At 35.7% G+C, this 16314-nt stretch overlaps 1 protein-coding gene across 3 annotated transcripts in view; it reads right to left on the bottom strand.

Annotated features, from left to right (window-relative positions):
* Window positions 1–16314, bottom strand: part of lrp4 (low density lipoprotein receptor-related protein 4) — a 156613-nt gene that overhangs the window by 36618 nt on the left and 103681 nt on the right. For all 3 annotated transcript variants that reach the window (XM_089123626.1, XM_089123603.1, XM_039668971.2), the window contains exons 6-14: window positions 14822–14950; window positions 13960–14079; window positions 13756–13881; window positions 9560–9685; window positions 9292–9426; window positions 5821–5946; window positions 5508–5738; window positions 3871–4027; window positions 2325–2542 (exon numbers count right to left, since the gene is read on the bottom strand). In XM_089123626.1, the coding sequence (XP_088979752.1) occupies window positions 2325–2542; window positions 3871–4027; window positions 5508–5738; window positions 5821–5946; window positions 9292–9426; window positions 9560–9685; window positions 13756–13881; window positions 13960–14079; window positions 14822–14950 (1368 nt within the window). The remainder of the gene's footprint in view (window positions 1–2324; window positions 2543–3870; window positions 4028–5507; window positions 5739–5820; window positions 5947–9291; window positions 9427–9559; window positions 9686–13755; window positions 13882–13959; window positions 14080–14821; window positions 14951–16314) is intronic.

Raw genomic sequence — 16314 nt, 5'->3', positions numbered from 1 at the left:
GTTTTAAAATACTTTGATGCACTTTAAAAGTTTGAACAGAAAAATTTCATCAGCAATGTCTCTTTAAATTGTCAAGTGGTGTAGTCTTGAATCATAACAGTCAGATTTTTGTCAAATCAAACTAATTCAATATTAAAGGATTAGTTCACTTTTGAAAAAACTTTTGCTGATAATTTACTCACCCCCATGTCATCCAAGATGTCCGTGTCTTTCTTTCCTCAGTCGAAAAGAAATTAAGGTTTTTGATGAAAACATTCCAGGATTTTTCTCCATATAATGGACTTCAATGGGAACCGGATGGTTCAAGGTCCAAAAGACAGTTAATAACTGTTTCAGATGCAGCTTCAAATGTCTTTAAACGATATCAGACGATGAATAAGGGTCTTATCATGCGAAACGATCGGTTATTTCAATGCTTATTCCAAAAATGTAACATTTCTAAGGACAAATGCTAGCCTTGCTCTATTCTGTGAGGCGCGTTTGCAACGTCACGTATTACGTAATTACGTTCAAAAGGTCACGGGCGACGTAGCCGAAAGTACAGAGTCAGAGTGTTTACAAGTTGAACGCATAGGTTGAACGTGCAAACTAACTCAAACGCCGTTTACAAAAAAAGGAATTAAAAGGAAAAACAACGATGTCGGACGATTTTGATTCTGTACTTCCGGCTACGTCGCCCGTGACCTTTTGAACGTAATTACGTATGACGTGACGTTACAAACGCGCCTCACAGAATAGAGCAAGGCTAGCATTTGTCCTTAGAAAAGTTACATTTTTGGAATAAGTTTTGAAATAACCGATCGTTTCGCATGATAAGACCCTTATTCATCGTCTGGTGTCGTTTAAAGACATTTGAAGCTGCATCTGAAACTGTTATTAACCGTCTTTTGGACCTTGAACCATCCGGTTCCCATTGAAGTCCATTATATGGAGAAAAATCCTGGAATGTTTTCATCAAAAACCTTAATTTCTTTTCGACTGAGGAAAGAAAGACATGGACATCTTGGATGACATGGGGGTGAGTAAATTATCTGCAAAAGTTTTTTCAAAAGTGAACTAATCCTTTAAATCACACTACAATGTTTTTAAAAGCATTGTATTCCTGTGATTCCAAAGCATCATTACTCCAGTCTTCAGTGTCACATGATTCTTCAGAAATCATCTGATTTATTACTCTTTTCATTGATGCTCAATTTTTAAAAATGGTTCTTATTATTATCAATGTTGGAAACCGATGTGCTGCTTATTTTTTTGCCATTAAAACGTAATAAGATTTAAACATAATTTAAATCATAATTAAGATTTAAAAAAAAAAAAAGCAATGAATCATTTTAATCAGCAAGTATTCATTAAATTGACCAAGGTTGACCGTAAAGACGCTTATTATGTTACAAAAGATTTCTATTTCAAATAAAACCTGTTCTTTTGAAATTTGATTCATTTTATAATCTGGAAAAAGATGCATCAGTTTCCACAAAATAACTATTAAGCAGCTTTGTTAAACACTGATGATCAAATTTATAACTATTCACATAAAAAAGTTTTCAACAATATTACAGTTTTTACTGTATTTGTTTGATACAATAAATGCAGCCCTGGAAAATAATAAAGGTTAAAGGAGTAGTTCACTTTAAAAAAAAAAAACTTTTGCTGATAATTTACATTGACATCCAAGATACCCATGTCTTTCTTTCTTCAGTCGAAAAAAAATGTATGTTTTTGATGAAACATTCCTGGATTTTTCTCCATATAATGCACTTCACTGGTAACCAAACGGTTCAAGGTCCAAAAGACAGTTTCAATGCAAACTGCAAGCTGTTCAAAGGGCTTTAAACGATTCCAGACGACGAATAAGGGTCTTGTCAAGCGAAACGATCGCTCATTTAATAGATAAATAACAAAGTTTAAGTTTTATAAGCTCAAATGCTCGCCTTCCTGTTCGAACTCATCTTTTTCCTAGTCAATTCATTCGTTTTGTTCGTTGAATGAACCAAATGACTCGAAAAAAGATTTGTTCGTTTTGATGAACGAGTTTGAACAGGAGAGTCACAATCGTTTCGTTTGATAAGACCCTTATTCATCGTCTGGAATCGTTTAAAGCCCTTTGAACCATTTGCACTGAAACTGTCTTTTGGACCTTGAACCGTTTGGTTCCCAGTAAAGTGCACTATATGGAGAAAAATCCTAGAACGTTTTCATCAAAAACCTTAATTTCTTTTCGACTGAAGAAAGAATGACATGGATATTTTGGATGACATGGGGTGAGTAAATTATCAAGTATTTTTAAAAGTGAACTACTTCCTTTAAAGTTTTTTTTTTCTTACCTTGGCTAATGACAGCCTTTCTATTCTTCCCATCCAGGTCAGCTCTTTCAATGACGTGGTGTTTGGCATCCACCCAGTACATGCGGTGACCGGCATAGTCAATGGTGAGTCCATTGGGCCAGAATAGGTGTGTATCAGCAATTATTTTCCGATTAGAGCCATCCATGTTGGAATATTCAATGCGTGGCATATTTCCCCAGTCAGTCCAGTAAATCTTCCTAAAGACAGAGCATAAGTGATGATAGAAGTATAGTTGAATGTCAATGCAATAATATGCAGTTAGGGCCCAATGAATCAAACAATAAAATGGCATTTTTGATAATGGCATAACATTGGAAAAAACTCAATTACAACTTACATAACTTTCAATTTACAGTAATTACTGTGCATAGGTTCTAAACAAAAAGTGCTTTTCAAGAAGAATTCACTGGATTTTGCAAAAGTTAATCTATAAAAAGTACTCCAAGTTTTGTTTGGGGCTGCTTTTTAAAACATAAGCGATTTTTTTGTGAGGACTGAAACAAATTCTAATAGTGTCGCCCTACAAATAATCCTTATTCTTTATTTATTTCTTCTTTACATTTTCCATCATGCATTTTATCCTTCAGATAAATTCGGTAATGCTTTGGCTTTTCTCTCATACAGCAAGATCTACGTACATCTGTGTGTAAGAATCAGTGGAAGCAAAAGCCTGTCGAAACAAGAGCTAAATCTTGTTGGAGAGGGAGAATTCGAGCCAGATTTCATAAACCCCTTTTGTCCTTCATGACAAAGAGCCGTGATGAGCGTCGGCTGCAACTCAAGCCTTGTGACTTTCTCTGAATAAAATCTTTGCACAGCCTTTGTGATTAGAAGCAAATTGAGTTACGAAGTTAGCCAGAAGTCACCAGAATGGTTTCATGCTCGGCTTACCATTGCTTATTACAGAACAACAACTTCTGGTCACAAGAGGGGATTTTTACCCATGCAGATGACTTTAAAGAAGAAAAACGTAAAGCTTTCACACACTTAATAATTGCATGTTATGTAATGTATATAGTTACTTCTATTGGTTTACGTTTACTGTTAAATGTACAGACAAGCGTTTACGGTAAACTAAAATCATTTAAAATCGAAACTTGCGTCTTGTATAAAACTTGTATTTAATGATGAAGTTGCAATTTAGTAAATTTAAAAGAGATTACCTTCAATTGTAAAAGTGAATTACACACTAACCTACATTTCAAATTATGATCAAGTACTTCACATGTGCTTTAGTTTGTTAGTCAACACTTCAAAATAAATGTACTTCTTTAAAGCATGACAATATATATATATATATATATATATATACGTATATATATATTAATATAATGTACTTCAATAAAACTTCATTTGACATTATTGCAAATTGCACTTTTTAAAAAAGGACTTAAGTGTGTTAAGTCACATTTGTGTATTCATTGCGCAATGCATGAGATGAATAACGTTTTGAAGGATCCAGCGTTGTTTGCAAATTGCATCCACCATTATATGTTCAGTAAAACACAACAGTCTGAATATTTACCCTTCAATGGGGTGCAGAGCAATCGCACGGGGTTTCTCCATTCTCTGCCATAAAAGCACTTTACGGTGTGTGCCGTCCAGATTGGACACTTCAATACGAGACGTTCCCGAGTCAGTCCAGTAGAGCTTATTTTGAATCCAGTCTATGGCCAGACCACCTAAGATATAATAATAATATAAAATAATAATAATAAAAAAGTCATATGCAACTATTATTCAAATGTTATGCATTTCTTATCCTTAGGGAAGCAGAGAATCAAACTGAGCATGATCACATTTGAGAATATTAGAGCATCTTATGAAAATGTAACTTAATTTTTTTAAATAATTGGAATATCTTAGAATATAATTTTTGTATAATATAATATAATGTTTTAGACTAAAACAAAATGACTCAATGATTCAATTATGATTTAATGTTTTAACCAAAGCTTTTATAAAAATAAAAAAAAATTCATATAAGCAACAAAATCATTCCAAATAAGCAAATAAATGTTTACTTTACTGCTGTTTTCAACTGTCAAACATCACATTGGTTCTCTAAATAGCATGAAGAACAAAATTGAGGGAAAAAAAGCGAACGAGCGAGCAACATTATACTGGAATGTTTCCATTATCAAATTATTAAAATTGTCACTAAATGCTTTCAACAAAAAATCTAAAAAAATAATAATAATTAACTGATGTTAATTCCTCAAAAAAAATTTAGTTGTTCCAACTAATTTAGTTGTATTCCTGGAACAACCTTATTATGTAGCGACCGTCCATACCACCACCCATAACCAAAATCTATATTCTTCAGCACAATGATACATCAAACCGCATTAAACACTAACAGGACTTTCCCTTTGTTTAAAAAAAAAAAAAAAAAAAAAGATTGTTCCAATGTTGTTACAATGAATTTCTTTCTTCTCCTGAGCACAAAAGAATATATTTTGAAGAATGTCAGTAACCAAATGGTTTATGGGCCCCATTGACTTCCATAGTATGGAAAAAATATACTATGGGAGTATATACTTATTTTGTGCTCAGCAAAAGAAAGAAACTCACACGGGTTTGGAACAACTTAATGGCGAGATAAAAGACAAAATGAAGACATAATTTTCTAATTTTCATTTGGAAGTGAACTAATCCTTTAATTGCATCATTTACTCTCCTTATCCACTCCTATGTAAAACATGCTCGGAACTAGAAATCCACTGCCCAATTTTCACTTAATAAGAGTTGAATTATTTCATAGCAGAAATTTCAGTTTAAATGACCCACAATATTAAGTTGGTATAATAACAAAATGTTTGCAACTTAAAAGGTTTAATTAAAACAACAAATTATAATTCTTAAATTACAACCATGCATTTAAGTAAGTTGTGCTAATAGTTGGGCACTGAAAATATATATTTTTTTTTCAAAGTCAAAAATATGATGTAATGTGGCTGTATCAACCTACAGTAAAAACATTCATTTATACCACCAACACTACAATATATGGGTTAAATCAGGTAAAAATAGCTCTTTAAAGTAACTACAGGTTAGTACTTTTTGCAGTGTGGCGAATGTGAAAAGCAAGCAAGAATCCTAAAATGACTTGTTATGAGGAATATATTGGCTTGCCGAACTGCTAAAATATATACTGCTCACCTGGGCTCTCAAGACCCGTGGACACGACCTCCTCCACATTGCTCCCGTTGAGGCTGGCTCTCATGATACGGTCCAGTGTGACATCTGACCAGAACACTAGCTCTTCGCTATGATGAAAGTCCAACGCAATGGCATTTTCCAGATTATTGAGTAGCAATGTGTACTCAGCACGGTGCGGTAGAACTTGTCGGATGTCAATCCGATTTGCAAACAACAAAACCGGTTCTGGACCTGGGAAGAGAGAACATAAAATTGGACATCTCCATTCCAAACCACCATGTTTTGCTGATTTCATAATGGATATCAGCCTCACCCAAAGCCTTGCAACTGCGCTTGTCAGGTCGAAGCTCATAACCTTGAACACACCAGCAGTGGAATCCTCCTTCTATGTTGGTACAGCCTTGACTACAATAACCTTCATCTGCACATTCATCAACATCTGGGTTCAGACACACAAGCAGGAAAGATTAGAGAGGATGAAATACAAAATATGAATAACATTTATTAGTTAGTCTCCCCTTTAGTTGATTTAAAAACAGAGAGATTGACTGGAAGACTGTCAAATCCCTGGATTTGTCCACTTAAAGATCCAAATGAGCTGTAATAAGAGCAAACATTGCTCAGTGATATTCTTCTAAGCTGAATATTTAGATTTCAATAGGGAGAAATTTGTCTCTGGAGATTGTCAATAGCTTAATGTTGAAAGGTGACCGTTTTATAAACCTTATATCGAGTCTGTTTTAAAATTCCCAATGGTATAGTGTGAAGGCAAAACTGCTCTTTTAAAAATAGTTAATGCCAGTAGCAAGGTTTTAGGTTTCCAGCAGTCACCTTACCAACCTGTATAATGGCCAGGTAGTGAGGAAAGCTCGATCTATTTTAACGGTTTGATCCAGTCCTCTTTATTCCGAGTTTCAGCTTTTGCCCGCAGGATCTTGGTTCAGTTTCTACTCTATAACTCATTCATTCCCAATGCTATTTCTCTGTTAAATTTGGGTATGGGTGGAACAGGGTGTAGTGGGTAGAGGGGATTTTGTTCTTGTAGTGGAATATTTTTAATGGTGTTTCTAATGTATGTTATAAATTGTTTTGTTTGTATGCTGGCCTTGCTGCAAAACCAATTGCCTATCGAGGGCATAAATAAATATGAAGTGATATGTGGTATTATATTACACAGGTGAAGTCTTAGACATGTTAGATTCTACTCCATAAACGCCATTTATACCCTTGTATAAATAACCTGTTCATCACTGTAAAGCTGCTTTTAAACAATCTGTGTTGTATACATATACAGCACTATGAAGTATTGTATAAACACTATAAAAAATAAAGGTGACTTGACTTGATTTTTTTTCAGAAAGAAGTTCACATAATTGCATTGAATATGTACTTTAAATATTATAATTAAATTATGAAGAAAACAAAAAGAAGAAAAAAATGTTTTTGCTGGAAATATAATATTAATGAAATAAAAGGCCACTTAAGTGTACTTAAAGGGAGCACACTTTCATGATTTTGTTTCATAACACACTTAAGTACACTTTTAAAGTGTTATTAAAAAAGTCAAAGTTAATTTTATTAAATAGCAACTTCATTACAAAAGTTAAACACACAAACTTTAGAGTGCTTTTTTGACTCGCGTAAGTCCTTAAGCAAATCTTTAAATGTAATTTCATAATTCTACTGTTTTTGGAATTCTACATGTTTTAAATAATAATAATAATAATAAAGAAATGGCATTAAAGTATATTTTAGGTTACCATACATGCCTGCCAATCATATTCGGCAGTACACTTTAAAAAATATTTCAAAAACAGTAGAAATATGAAATTGCATATAAAGATGAGCTTAAGTCCCACTTAAGTCTGTAAAAGTACTCTAAAGTTCAACTAATTGCATTTAATATAAATTTAAACCTAAAAAAATTCATTTAATTGCAATTAACAAATCATTGCAATTAAGTCTCTGAAAACATTACGTTCAGTTAGCACTTAAGTATATTTTTAAGTATATTATTTCCTTAAGTACTACATTAAAAAGTATGCTAAACTACACTACTTTTGTGTGCCAAACATTGTTCTTTTGCCATTAATTGTAATTGCCATTCATTTTGCATGCACAAAGAGTTTGACAACAGACTGTGTGCTTCACAATGAGATCTGATCTCATTCTCATCCAGTCTGTCTGGGATTAGATGAAGAAACATCTGAGAGAGAAATTGTGGCAACATCTCCAAGACACTTGGAAAAATCCATCAAAATGAATGTGTGCATAATTCATAATATGAATATATATAATATTATTATAAATCAGTTTATAAATCCTATGCAGAATTAAAAAAATATATCTATATACACTCATATACACACACACATATATCATTTATATACTGTATATACTATATATATATATATATACACTCACCGGCCACTTTATTAGGTACCCCATGCTAGTAACGGGTTGGACCCCCTTTTGCCTTCAGAACTGCCTCAATTCTTCGTGGCATAGATTCAACAAGGTGCTGGAAGCATTCCTCAGGGAGTTTGGTCCATATTGACATGATGGCATCACACAGTTGCCGCAGATTTGTCGGCTGCACATCCATGATGCGAATCTCCCGTTCCACCACATCCCAAAGATGCTCTATTGGATTGAGGTCTGGTGACTGTGGAGGCCATTTGAGTACAGCGAACTCATTGTCATGTTCAAGAAACCAGTCTGAGATGATTCCAGCTTTATGACATGGCGCATTATCCTGCTGAAAGTAGCCATCAGAAGTTGGGTACATTGTGGTCATAAAGGGATGGACATGGTCAGCAACAATACTCAGGTAGGCTGTGGCGTTGCAACGATGCTCAATTGGTACCAAGGGGCCCAAAGAGTGCCAAGAAAATATTCCCCCCACCATGACACCACCACCACCAGCCTGAACCGTTGATACAAGGCAGGATGGATCCATGCTTTCATGTTGTAGACGCCAAATTCTGACCCTACCATCCGAATGTCGCAGCAGAAATCGAGACTCATCAGACCAGGCAACGTTTTTCCAATCTTCTATTGTCCAATTTCGATGAGCTTGTGCAAATTGTAGCCTCAGTTTCCTGTTCTTAGCTGAAAGGAGTGGCACCCGGTGTGGTCTTCTGCTGCTGTAGCCCATCTGCCTCAAAGTTCGACGTACTGTGCGTTCAGAGATGCTCTTCTGCCCACCTTGGTTGTAACGGGTGGTTATTTGAGTCACTGTTGCCCTTCTATCAGCTCGAACCAGTCTGGCCATTCTCCTCTGACCTCTGGCATCAACAAGGCATTTCCGCCCACAGAACTGCCGCTCACTGGATGTTTTTTCTTTTTCGGACCATTCTCTGTAAACCCTAGAGATGGTTGTGCGTGAAAATCCCAGTAGATTAGCAGTTTCTGAAATACTCAGACCAGCCCTTCTGGCACCAACAATCATGCCACGTTCAAAGTCACTCAAATCACCTTTCTTCCCCATACTGATGCTCGGTTTGAACTGCAGGAGATTGTCTTGACCATGTCTACATGCCTAAATGCACTGAGTTGCCGCCATGTGATTGGCTGCTTAGAAATTAAGTGTTAACGAGCAGTTGGACAGGTGTACCTAATAAAGTGGCCGGTGAGTGTATATATATATACACACACACATTTATATACATTTACTTATACCCTAAGAATAGAACAAATATAATCCTTGTCAAAAGTTTATATCCCCTTTCTACGTAACTTTCATTTCTGCTGTCCTTGGTTTTTTTCCCCCTTGTCTGCTCACCTCTGCATCTCTTGCCATCCTGTGTTAATGTGTAGCCGGTGTGACAAGTGCAGTGCACCAGACCTCGAGACATCTGGCATTTCTGTGAGCAACCTCCGTTGTTAACATTACAATTTTCTTCACTTGACTTGGAGCCTATAAACACACACAGGCAAACATTTGAAATGTTAACAGAGGGGGGAGTGTGATATATTCAGAGGAACTACCACTATTTGTCTTATGTGAGATTTCACATGCATGCAATAGTGCATTGTTTTTGTAGACTCACGGCAGTCCTGGAATGGATGTTCATCAGTCCCATCTTCACAGTCTTTGATGTCATTACAGACCTTACGCTGGCCAATACAGCGGCCATTCTCACACAGGAACTGATCCGACGCGCATGGAGGAGTTTCTAAGAAACAAGGGGAATGTAAAAAAGAAACAGAATAAGTAATGCAGCAAAGGTTATTGAGCAGATATTAGAAAATATTAATGCTTTTTGTGCACATTGTCAAGATATCCATGTGTAGGCCATTTCAGAAAACAAAACTAAGTATGCACACCATGCGAAAGTTTAATTCTTAACAACTCTCAAAATGCTTCTTAAAGATAAAATAATATTAATGAAATAAAAGGCCACTTAAAAGGCACAACATGTAAGATTTTGGGATTCAATTATCAAAAGCCCACTTGAACAATGTTATATTTTTTGTCAGAAACAATACTATTTTGTAGGGCTGTCCCAACTAAAGATTTTTCTAGTCGACTACAAGTCGTACATTCAAGCCATTAGTCGACTAATCACACGTTTGTTTTCATTTATTTACTTAAATGTATACACTCAAGCGCACACATAAAGCTTGAGCCCTTTTTTTTATTTATTAATAATAAACTAGTGTGTTTTTTTTTGTTTTGACCAAGTAAAACAGCACTGCGCTCCCCCACAATTTTAATTAGTCAAATAAAAGAGGAATGTTTGAGTAGTAATTCAGCACTTGCGGCTATTTCATTAGAATCAAATAAAATAATGTGAATAAGTGATTGTAACAACGCTCGAGTTCAGGGAAGGAGGCCAGGGCTCCTTTACTAGGAGACTACTCATTTACTAAAAGTTTTTTTACTAGGAGCGCTGTTCCCCCTGACCAGTGTTGGGAGTAACGCATTACAAAAGTAATACATTACAGTAACATATTACTTTTTGCTGTAACGCAGTAGTGTAATATTTTACTCGTTACATGTTCAGTGAGGCTTGTATTACAGTTGTATTACAGTCTATTGTCTGCTTAAAGGCAACAGACTATGTGAAAGTTTTAAAGCAGTCTTTTAGTGCCAGTTCAGAGCGGTCGCGTCTGTAACATTGTTTTTTCCTCATAAATGCGAACACGAAAAATAAAATAAAATGAATATTTTAAGTTCTATGGAGACTGAAGAGCCAACCCTTCCTCATCCGATTTGCGCAGTGTAATTAACAGAATTACAAAAAATATATTTTGCCTCCTATTTTTTTGTCACGCATGAATGTGTGTCTTTTCCCTAATATTAAAAATTAAACATAGACTGATATTTGTCTAATGTCTGGAGTCCTTTAAGGAAGTAGCCTATATACGTTTCAATACATGTATTTTCTGAGAATTTTTATTTCAAGTTTTGACTGCAAATGTCATGTCCATAATGCTGGACTTCCCCAATTTTAAATAATTTATCCTCAACTAGTTTTGTGGTGTAGGTCTACGTATTTTATAATGTTAACTTCAAATAATACTAATAGCCTAATTTAAAGATAAGGCAGCATTGGATATGGACGGTAAGGAGAATAACGCTGGAGTTGGAAGAGGTGTGTCGCGATTCTGTAGGTTCGTGGATCTGAGTCGTGTGGCGAATCGCGATTTCGGTTTCATATTGCATATCGTTACAGCCCAAAAGTTAAGTTCTACTTAGTTATTTTGGTGAAAGTAACTCAAAAGTAATACATGAGTAATGTAACGCATTACAATTCTGGGACAGTAATATTGTAAGGTAATGAATTACTTTTAAATAACAGTAACAAGTAATACCTAATGTATTACAGTTTGGAAGTAACTTGCACAACACTGCCCCTGACTGAAAATTTTAGTGCAAGCAGAAAATTTAGGGGCACAATTTAAATCAGCTTACAATGCAATTATTCAAATTTCCCCATAAATAACTGTAATACTGACTAATTATTTAATAATAAATAGACTTAACATACTGATATTATGATATGCTGTTTTATTTTAAGTTCACAGGGCTCCAGACTCCAGAAAAACCAAATCTGGTAGCACTGGGGCTGACAATAAATCACTAAGCTTAATTTAGGGTGTAAATGAAATTAACTTTAGTTATCATGCATGATGTCTTAATATTAATTTTTTTTTTAAAAAGTAGTGAAAACATGTATATTAAGGAGTGAAAATAGCCAATAAACATCATACTATTTACGTTTTTTTCCCTTTAATAAGTGTTTAAATAAGAGTTTTCCAGCATCTCAATTTTTTTCATCTTTGAAGGATGAACAAATGTGTTGGTCATCACAAAAAATACAAAAAATAAAACATTCATACATGATATTATAGTTTTGGAGTGCTGGAAAAAGATGTGCAGGCTATTTGTAAGCGTTTGACTATTTCTGTTACATTATCATATTTATGGTTAGAATTAAGTTACTTCATTAGCCTAAATCCATGGTGAATGTTGCTGATTTGTGGACTGAAAGCCTTCTATAAGTGTTTCTCCTGGTTATATGTCTGATATCCGTCTGATATATCATAACAGAACTCTGCGCCGAATCGGAGTGTTTCTCACTGGATCTCGTAGTGATGATGTTATTCATTCTGAGGCGAAATCAAAGGATTTCTTCACTGGATCTCCTAGTAACAGTGTCGCGTGATTGAGATCGGCCCGCGACTGGAAAGTTCGGGACTTTATTTTACGGTCAATGGTTCGGGGCGCTACTCCATGGATGTACATAAGAAAGGCTATGTGCTGCTCTGTCTATTATTGGTCCAAACTAATAAACGATCCATGAAGCATACGAGTAGGGTATTTTCGTTTCCCTTTCATTTTGTTTGCATTCGCTACTCGGGAACGAGTCGATAGATCGCTTATTGCTCAGACGCACATAGCAGGTTGTGATATTTGTCTCCGTCTCCTTCCCAGAGATGTTTACGCGCGCTATTATTGTCAGACTCACTCATTCCGGATTAATTGATGCGCCCCTTCCACGCATAACCATGTGTTTAACGTGTGGCAAATTTACTGGTCGCACATGTGCGACTGGATGTAAAATTCAGTCACACACTCTAAAAAATGTTCGCAATATGCAACCATTTGGTCGCAGTCTGGAGCCCTGGAGGCGGCAGGAACCAGAAAAACTTAAACATTCTTTAAACTTTAACCATGACGTTAACATACACAACATGAAAACAGCAAAGTAATGCCTAGTTCACACTACATGATTTTAAAATGTCGGGCTGAACTGTGCAGTTCACACTACATGACTTGCTCTCAGTGAAATCATGAGTGTTCAAGTTGTTTAGCTGTTCACACCACACAACACAACGTGATTGATCCACAACAGGACGTAACTCACTACACGAGTTAACAACGCACTACATAGAGATACAACCACGATCGGATGATGAGAGCAAATCATTTGTGACTCAATGAGAGCTGTTTCAGTACTATAATACGGTCTAAATCCTGAAAATAATCAACCAAATAACGAGTTGACAACAACACGATTCTATCTGGTCTAGAAACCATGTTTTGTAACAAAAAACCACGCAATAAAACGAACCAGAAATGACGCGAAACTGCAGAGAGGAACACAACACGCGAATATGGACGTCAGACAGAAACTAGTGCTGCACACTGTTTGCTCGACGATATGCTCTGAGAAAAAAAAGTGCAAAAAAGAAAAAGTAAGATTTACCTGGTGTCCTCAACCCATGCGTTGCTATGATTGGCTGTACTCATGACATCACTGAGATTGAGTCGCGCGACTGCGCGAGATATCTAGCATGCTAGATATTTTTCTGAGCTCGGTGACCTGTCTGCGAGCTGTCTTTGATGCGTTGTTGGCTCTTTCACACTAACTGATTGGCGAGCGTTAATCGTCCGCTAATCGCCCGCGATTTGCACGCGATAACACCCTGACTTGTCGGCGACTCAACGATTTGCAAATCGGGCTTAAATCGGGCTTAAAATCACGTAGTGTGAACTAGGCTTAACACGTCCCAGGCTCTTCACCTGCCCTGCTTCATAAAACTTTAATACAGTCACTCAATCCATGAACATGATGTCTGCCCCAATGAGTCCCGTCGGATTGCTTTACATCGGTTGTGGAGGTGAAGAGGGCGACTCCCATGATTCCACTTATTCACGGCGTCATCAAGCTACGCCTTTGTTAATGTTCAGAACAAGCAGCAAAACTTGCATCTAGTTGGCTTTTATATTCCTTACCTGTCTTTTCACAGCCTTCTTCATCACTGCCATCAGAACAGTCATTTTCTCCATCACAGCGCCATGATAACCGCACACATCGGCCAGACATACAGCGAAACTGATCAGCCATGCACATCGATGTGCCTGACGGTGAGAAAGAGGCATGTCACAGATGTGAAATACACTCACACACACAAATATTACAATAAAACTGTTACTCACTGCAGTTCTTTTCATCTGATTGGTCGTCGCAATCGAATTCTCCGTCACACCTCCACCCTCCATTTATACACATGCCACTGCTGCACATGAACTCTGCAGAACGGCAGGGTTGATGGGAGGCTGCGTTCACACACACACACACAACCAAATCAGACATACACACTACTCCCCAAAAAATGTATATTAAAATATTTAAATATAGGCCTATTTGTAATGAAGTTGCAATTTAAAATATATTAAAATTAAATGTAATATCAGTTCAAATGGTTTAGCAACATACTAACGCATATGCAAAGTACTTGCTTCAAAATAAGTGTACTTCTTTAAAGCATGACAAAAGATTATTAAAACAAATGTACTTTTTAATAATGTTAAATTAAAAGTTTTACTTTAAAGTACGAGTACTTACACGTTCAGAAAGTACTTAAGTTCACATTAATGACATTATATTTCATTAATATTATATTACCTGCAAGTACAGTTTTTAAAAATGGAAAGATTTGAAGAAAACTACAAGTGCCCATTTAGAAAAAAATAGGGTTTTATAATAAGGGTTGTTTCATTAAAAAAATATATTTTAGGTATATTTATTAAGTCCTACTTTAGGTGGGCCAAAAAGCAGCAAAGTGCATTTGATATAAATTTAAACTACAATACATTTCATTTAATTGCAATTACCATGCAAGTAAGTGCCTGAAGACATTACATTCAGTTTCAACTTAAATGTATTATTACCCTAATAAGTATGCTAAAACGTATTTCTCTTTCAAAAGGGAAAATGTATAGATTTATTTCTAATGATTGTGAGTAGAGAGAGAAAAGAGGCATTTCAAACAAAAGGAAGAGAGTGAATGATCCTCACAACAGTCGGACTCATCAGACCAGTCACCGCAGTCGTCATCTCCATCACAGTGGTAGATGTCCAGAATGCAACGACCATAAGCACACTGAAACTCCTCAACACTGCATGTGGCTGTCATCACATCAGATGCTGGAGAGAGAAATTATGTAACACGAGTTACACACCCACACACACATGCACCACGAAACAGTCCAACAAATCCCTCAGCACAGTTATTTGCACAAAATGAAAAACAAATATGTGACCATGGTCCTGGACCACAAAAGCAGTCTTATGTCTGATTTATACACCACATGAAGGCTGAATAAATAAACTTTCCATTGATGTATGGTTTGTTAGGATAGGACAATATTTGGCAGAGATACAACAACTATTTGAAATTGGGAATCTGAGGGTGCAAAAAAATCTAAATATTGAGAAAATGGCCTTTAAAGGTTTCCATTTCTATCTTCATAGATCATGATCTTTACTTAATATCCCAATAATATTTTTGCATAAAGGAAAAATTGAAACTTTTGACCCATACAGTGTTTTGTTGGTTTTGCAAGAAATATACCTGTGCAAGACTGGTTTTGTGATCCAGGGTCACATATAACACAGAAATAAATACAGTCTCAAGCAGCAATAATTGGGATCCAAGCATATAAAAAAGTAGAGAAATTTCCCACAATTTAGCAGTTTTTGATCAATAATGGCAAATTTCCTGTGACCAACCTCAGTTATGAGAATCACCAACAAATTTTTTTATTATTATTCTTTCTCAGGATAGTGCAGAGCCCAGTGTACCTGCACTGTAAAAAAAAAATGCTGGGTTGTTTGGAGTGTGACTCAAGTTTAGGTCAAATATGGACAAAACAAGCCATTGGGATACATTTTTAAAATGCATTTATAATCCAACATTTGGGTTTGTCCATATTTGTCCCAAAATTGAGTTAAAACACCACAGCATTTTTAGAATGTGGTTTAGTGACATTTTATTAAGTTCATATCTGAATATTTTTTGGCAGACATCTGCAAAATGATACTTTGGCAAGATTTTTTCTATACTATACATGCACTCTAAAAAATGCTGGGTGATTTTAACCCAATTTTAGGTAAAATATGGACAAACCCAGCCATTGGGTTAAAATGTAATTTAAAAATGTAACCCAATGGCTGGGTTTGTCCATATTTTACCCAAAATTGGGTTAAAACAACCCATTTTTTAGAGTGTGCAGAGTTTTGGATGGCCTAAAATGAGTAGAAAAGATTTAAGAAAATTGAAAATTTGACCTAAAAATGCTGGGTTGTTTGGAGTGTGACCCAATTTTGGGTCAAATATGGACAAAACAAGCCATTGGGTTACATTTTTAAATTGCATTTTAATACAACGTTTGGGTTTGTCCATATTTGACCCAAAATTGAGTTAAAACACCACAGCATTTTTAGAATGTGGTTTTGTGAAGTTCATATCTGAATATTTTTTGGCAGACAGCTGCAAAATGATACTTTGT

Source organism: Pimephales promelas, chromosome 1 (assembly GCF_988280905.1).
Source record: "Pimephales promelas chromosome 1, fPimPro1.hap1.1, whole genome shotgun sequence".
Lineage (NCBI taxonomy): Eukaryota > Metazoa > Chordata > Actinopteri > Cypriniformes > Leuciscidae > Pimephales > Pimephales promelas.
Note: the sequence above shows the minus strand (reverse complement) of the source record. Positions and strands in the feature narration are given on the sequence as shown.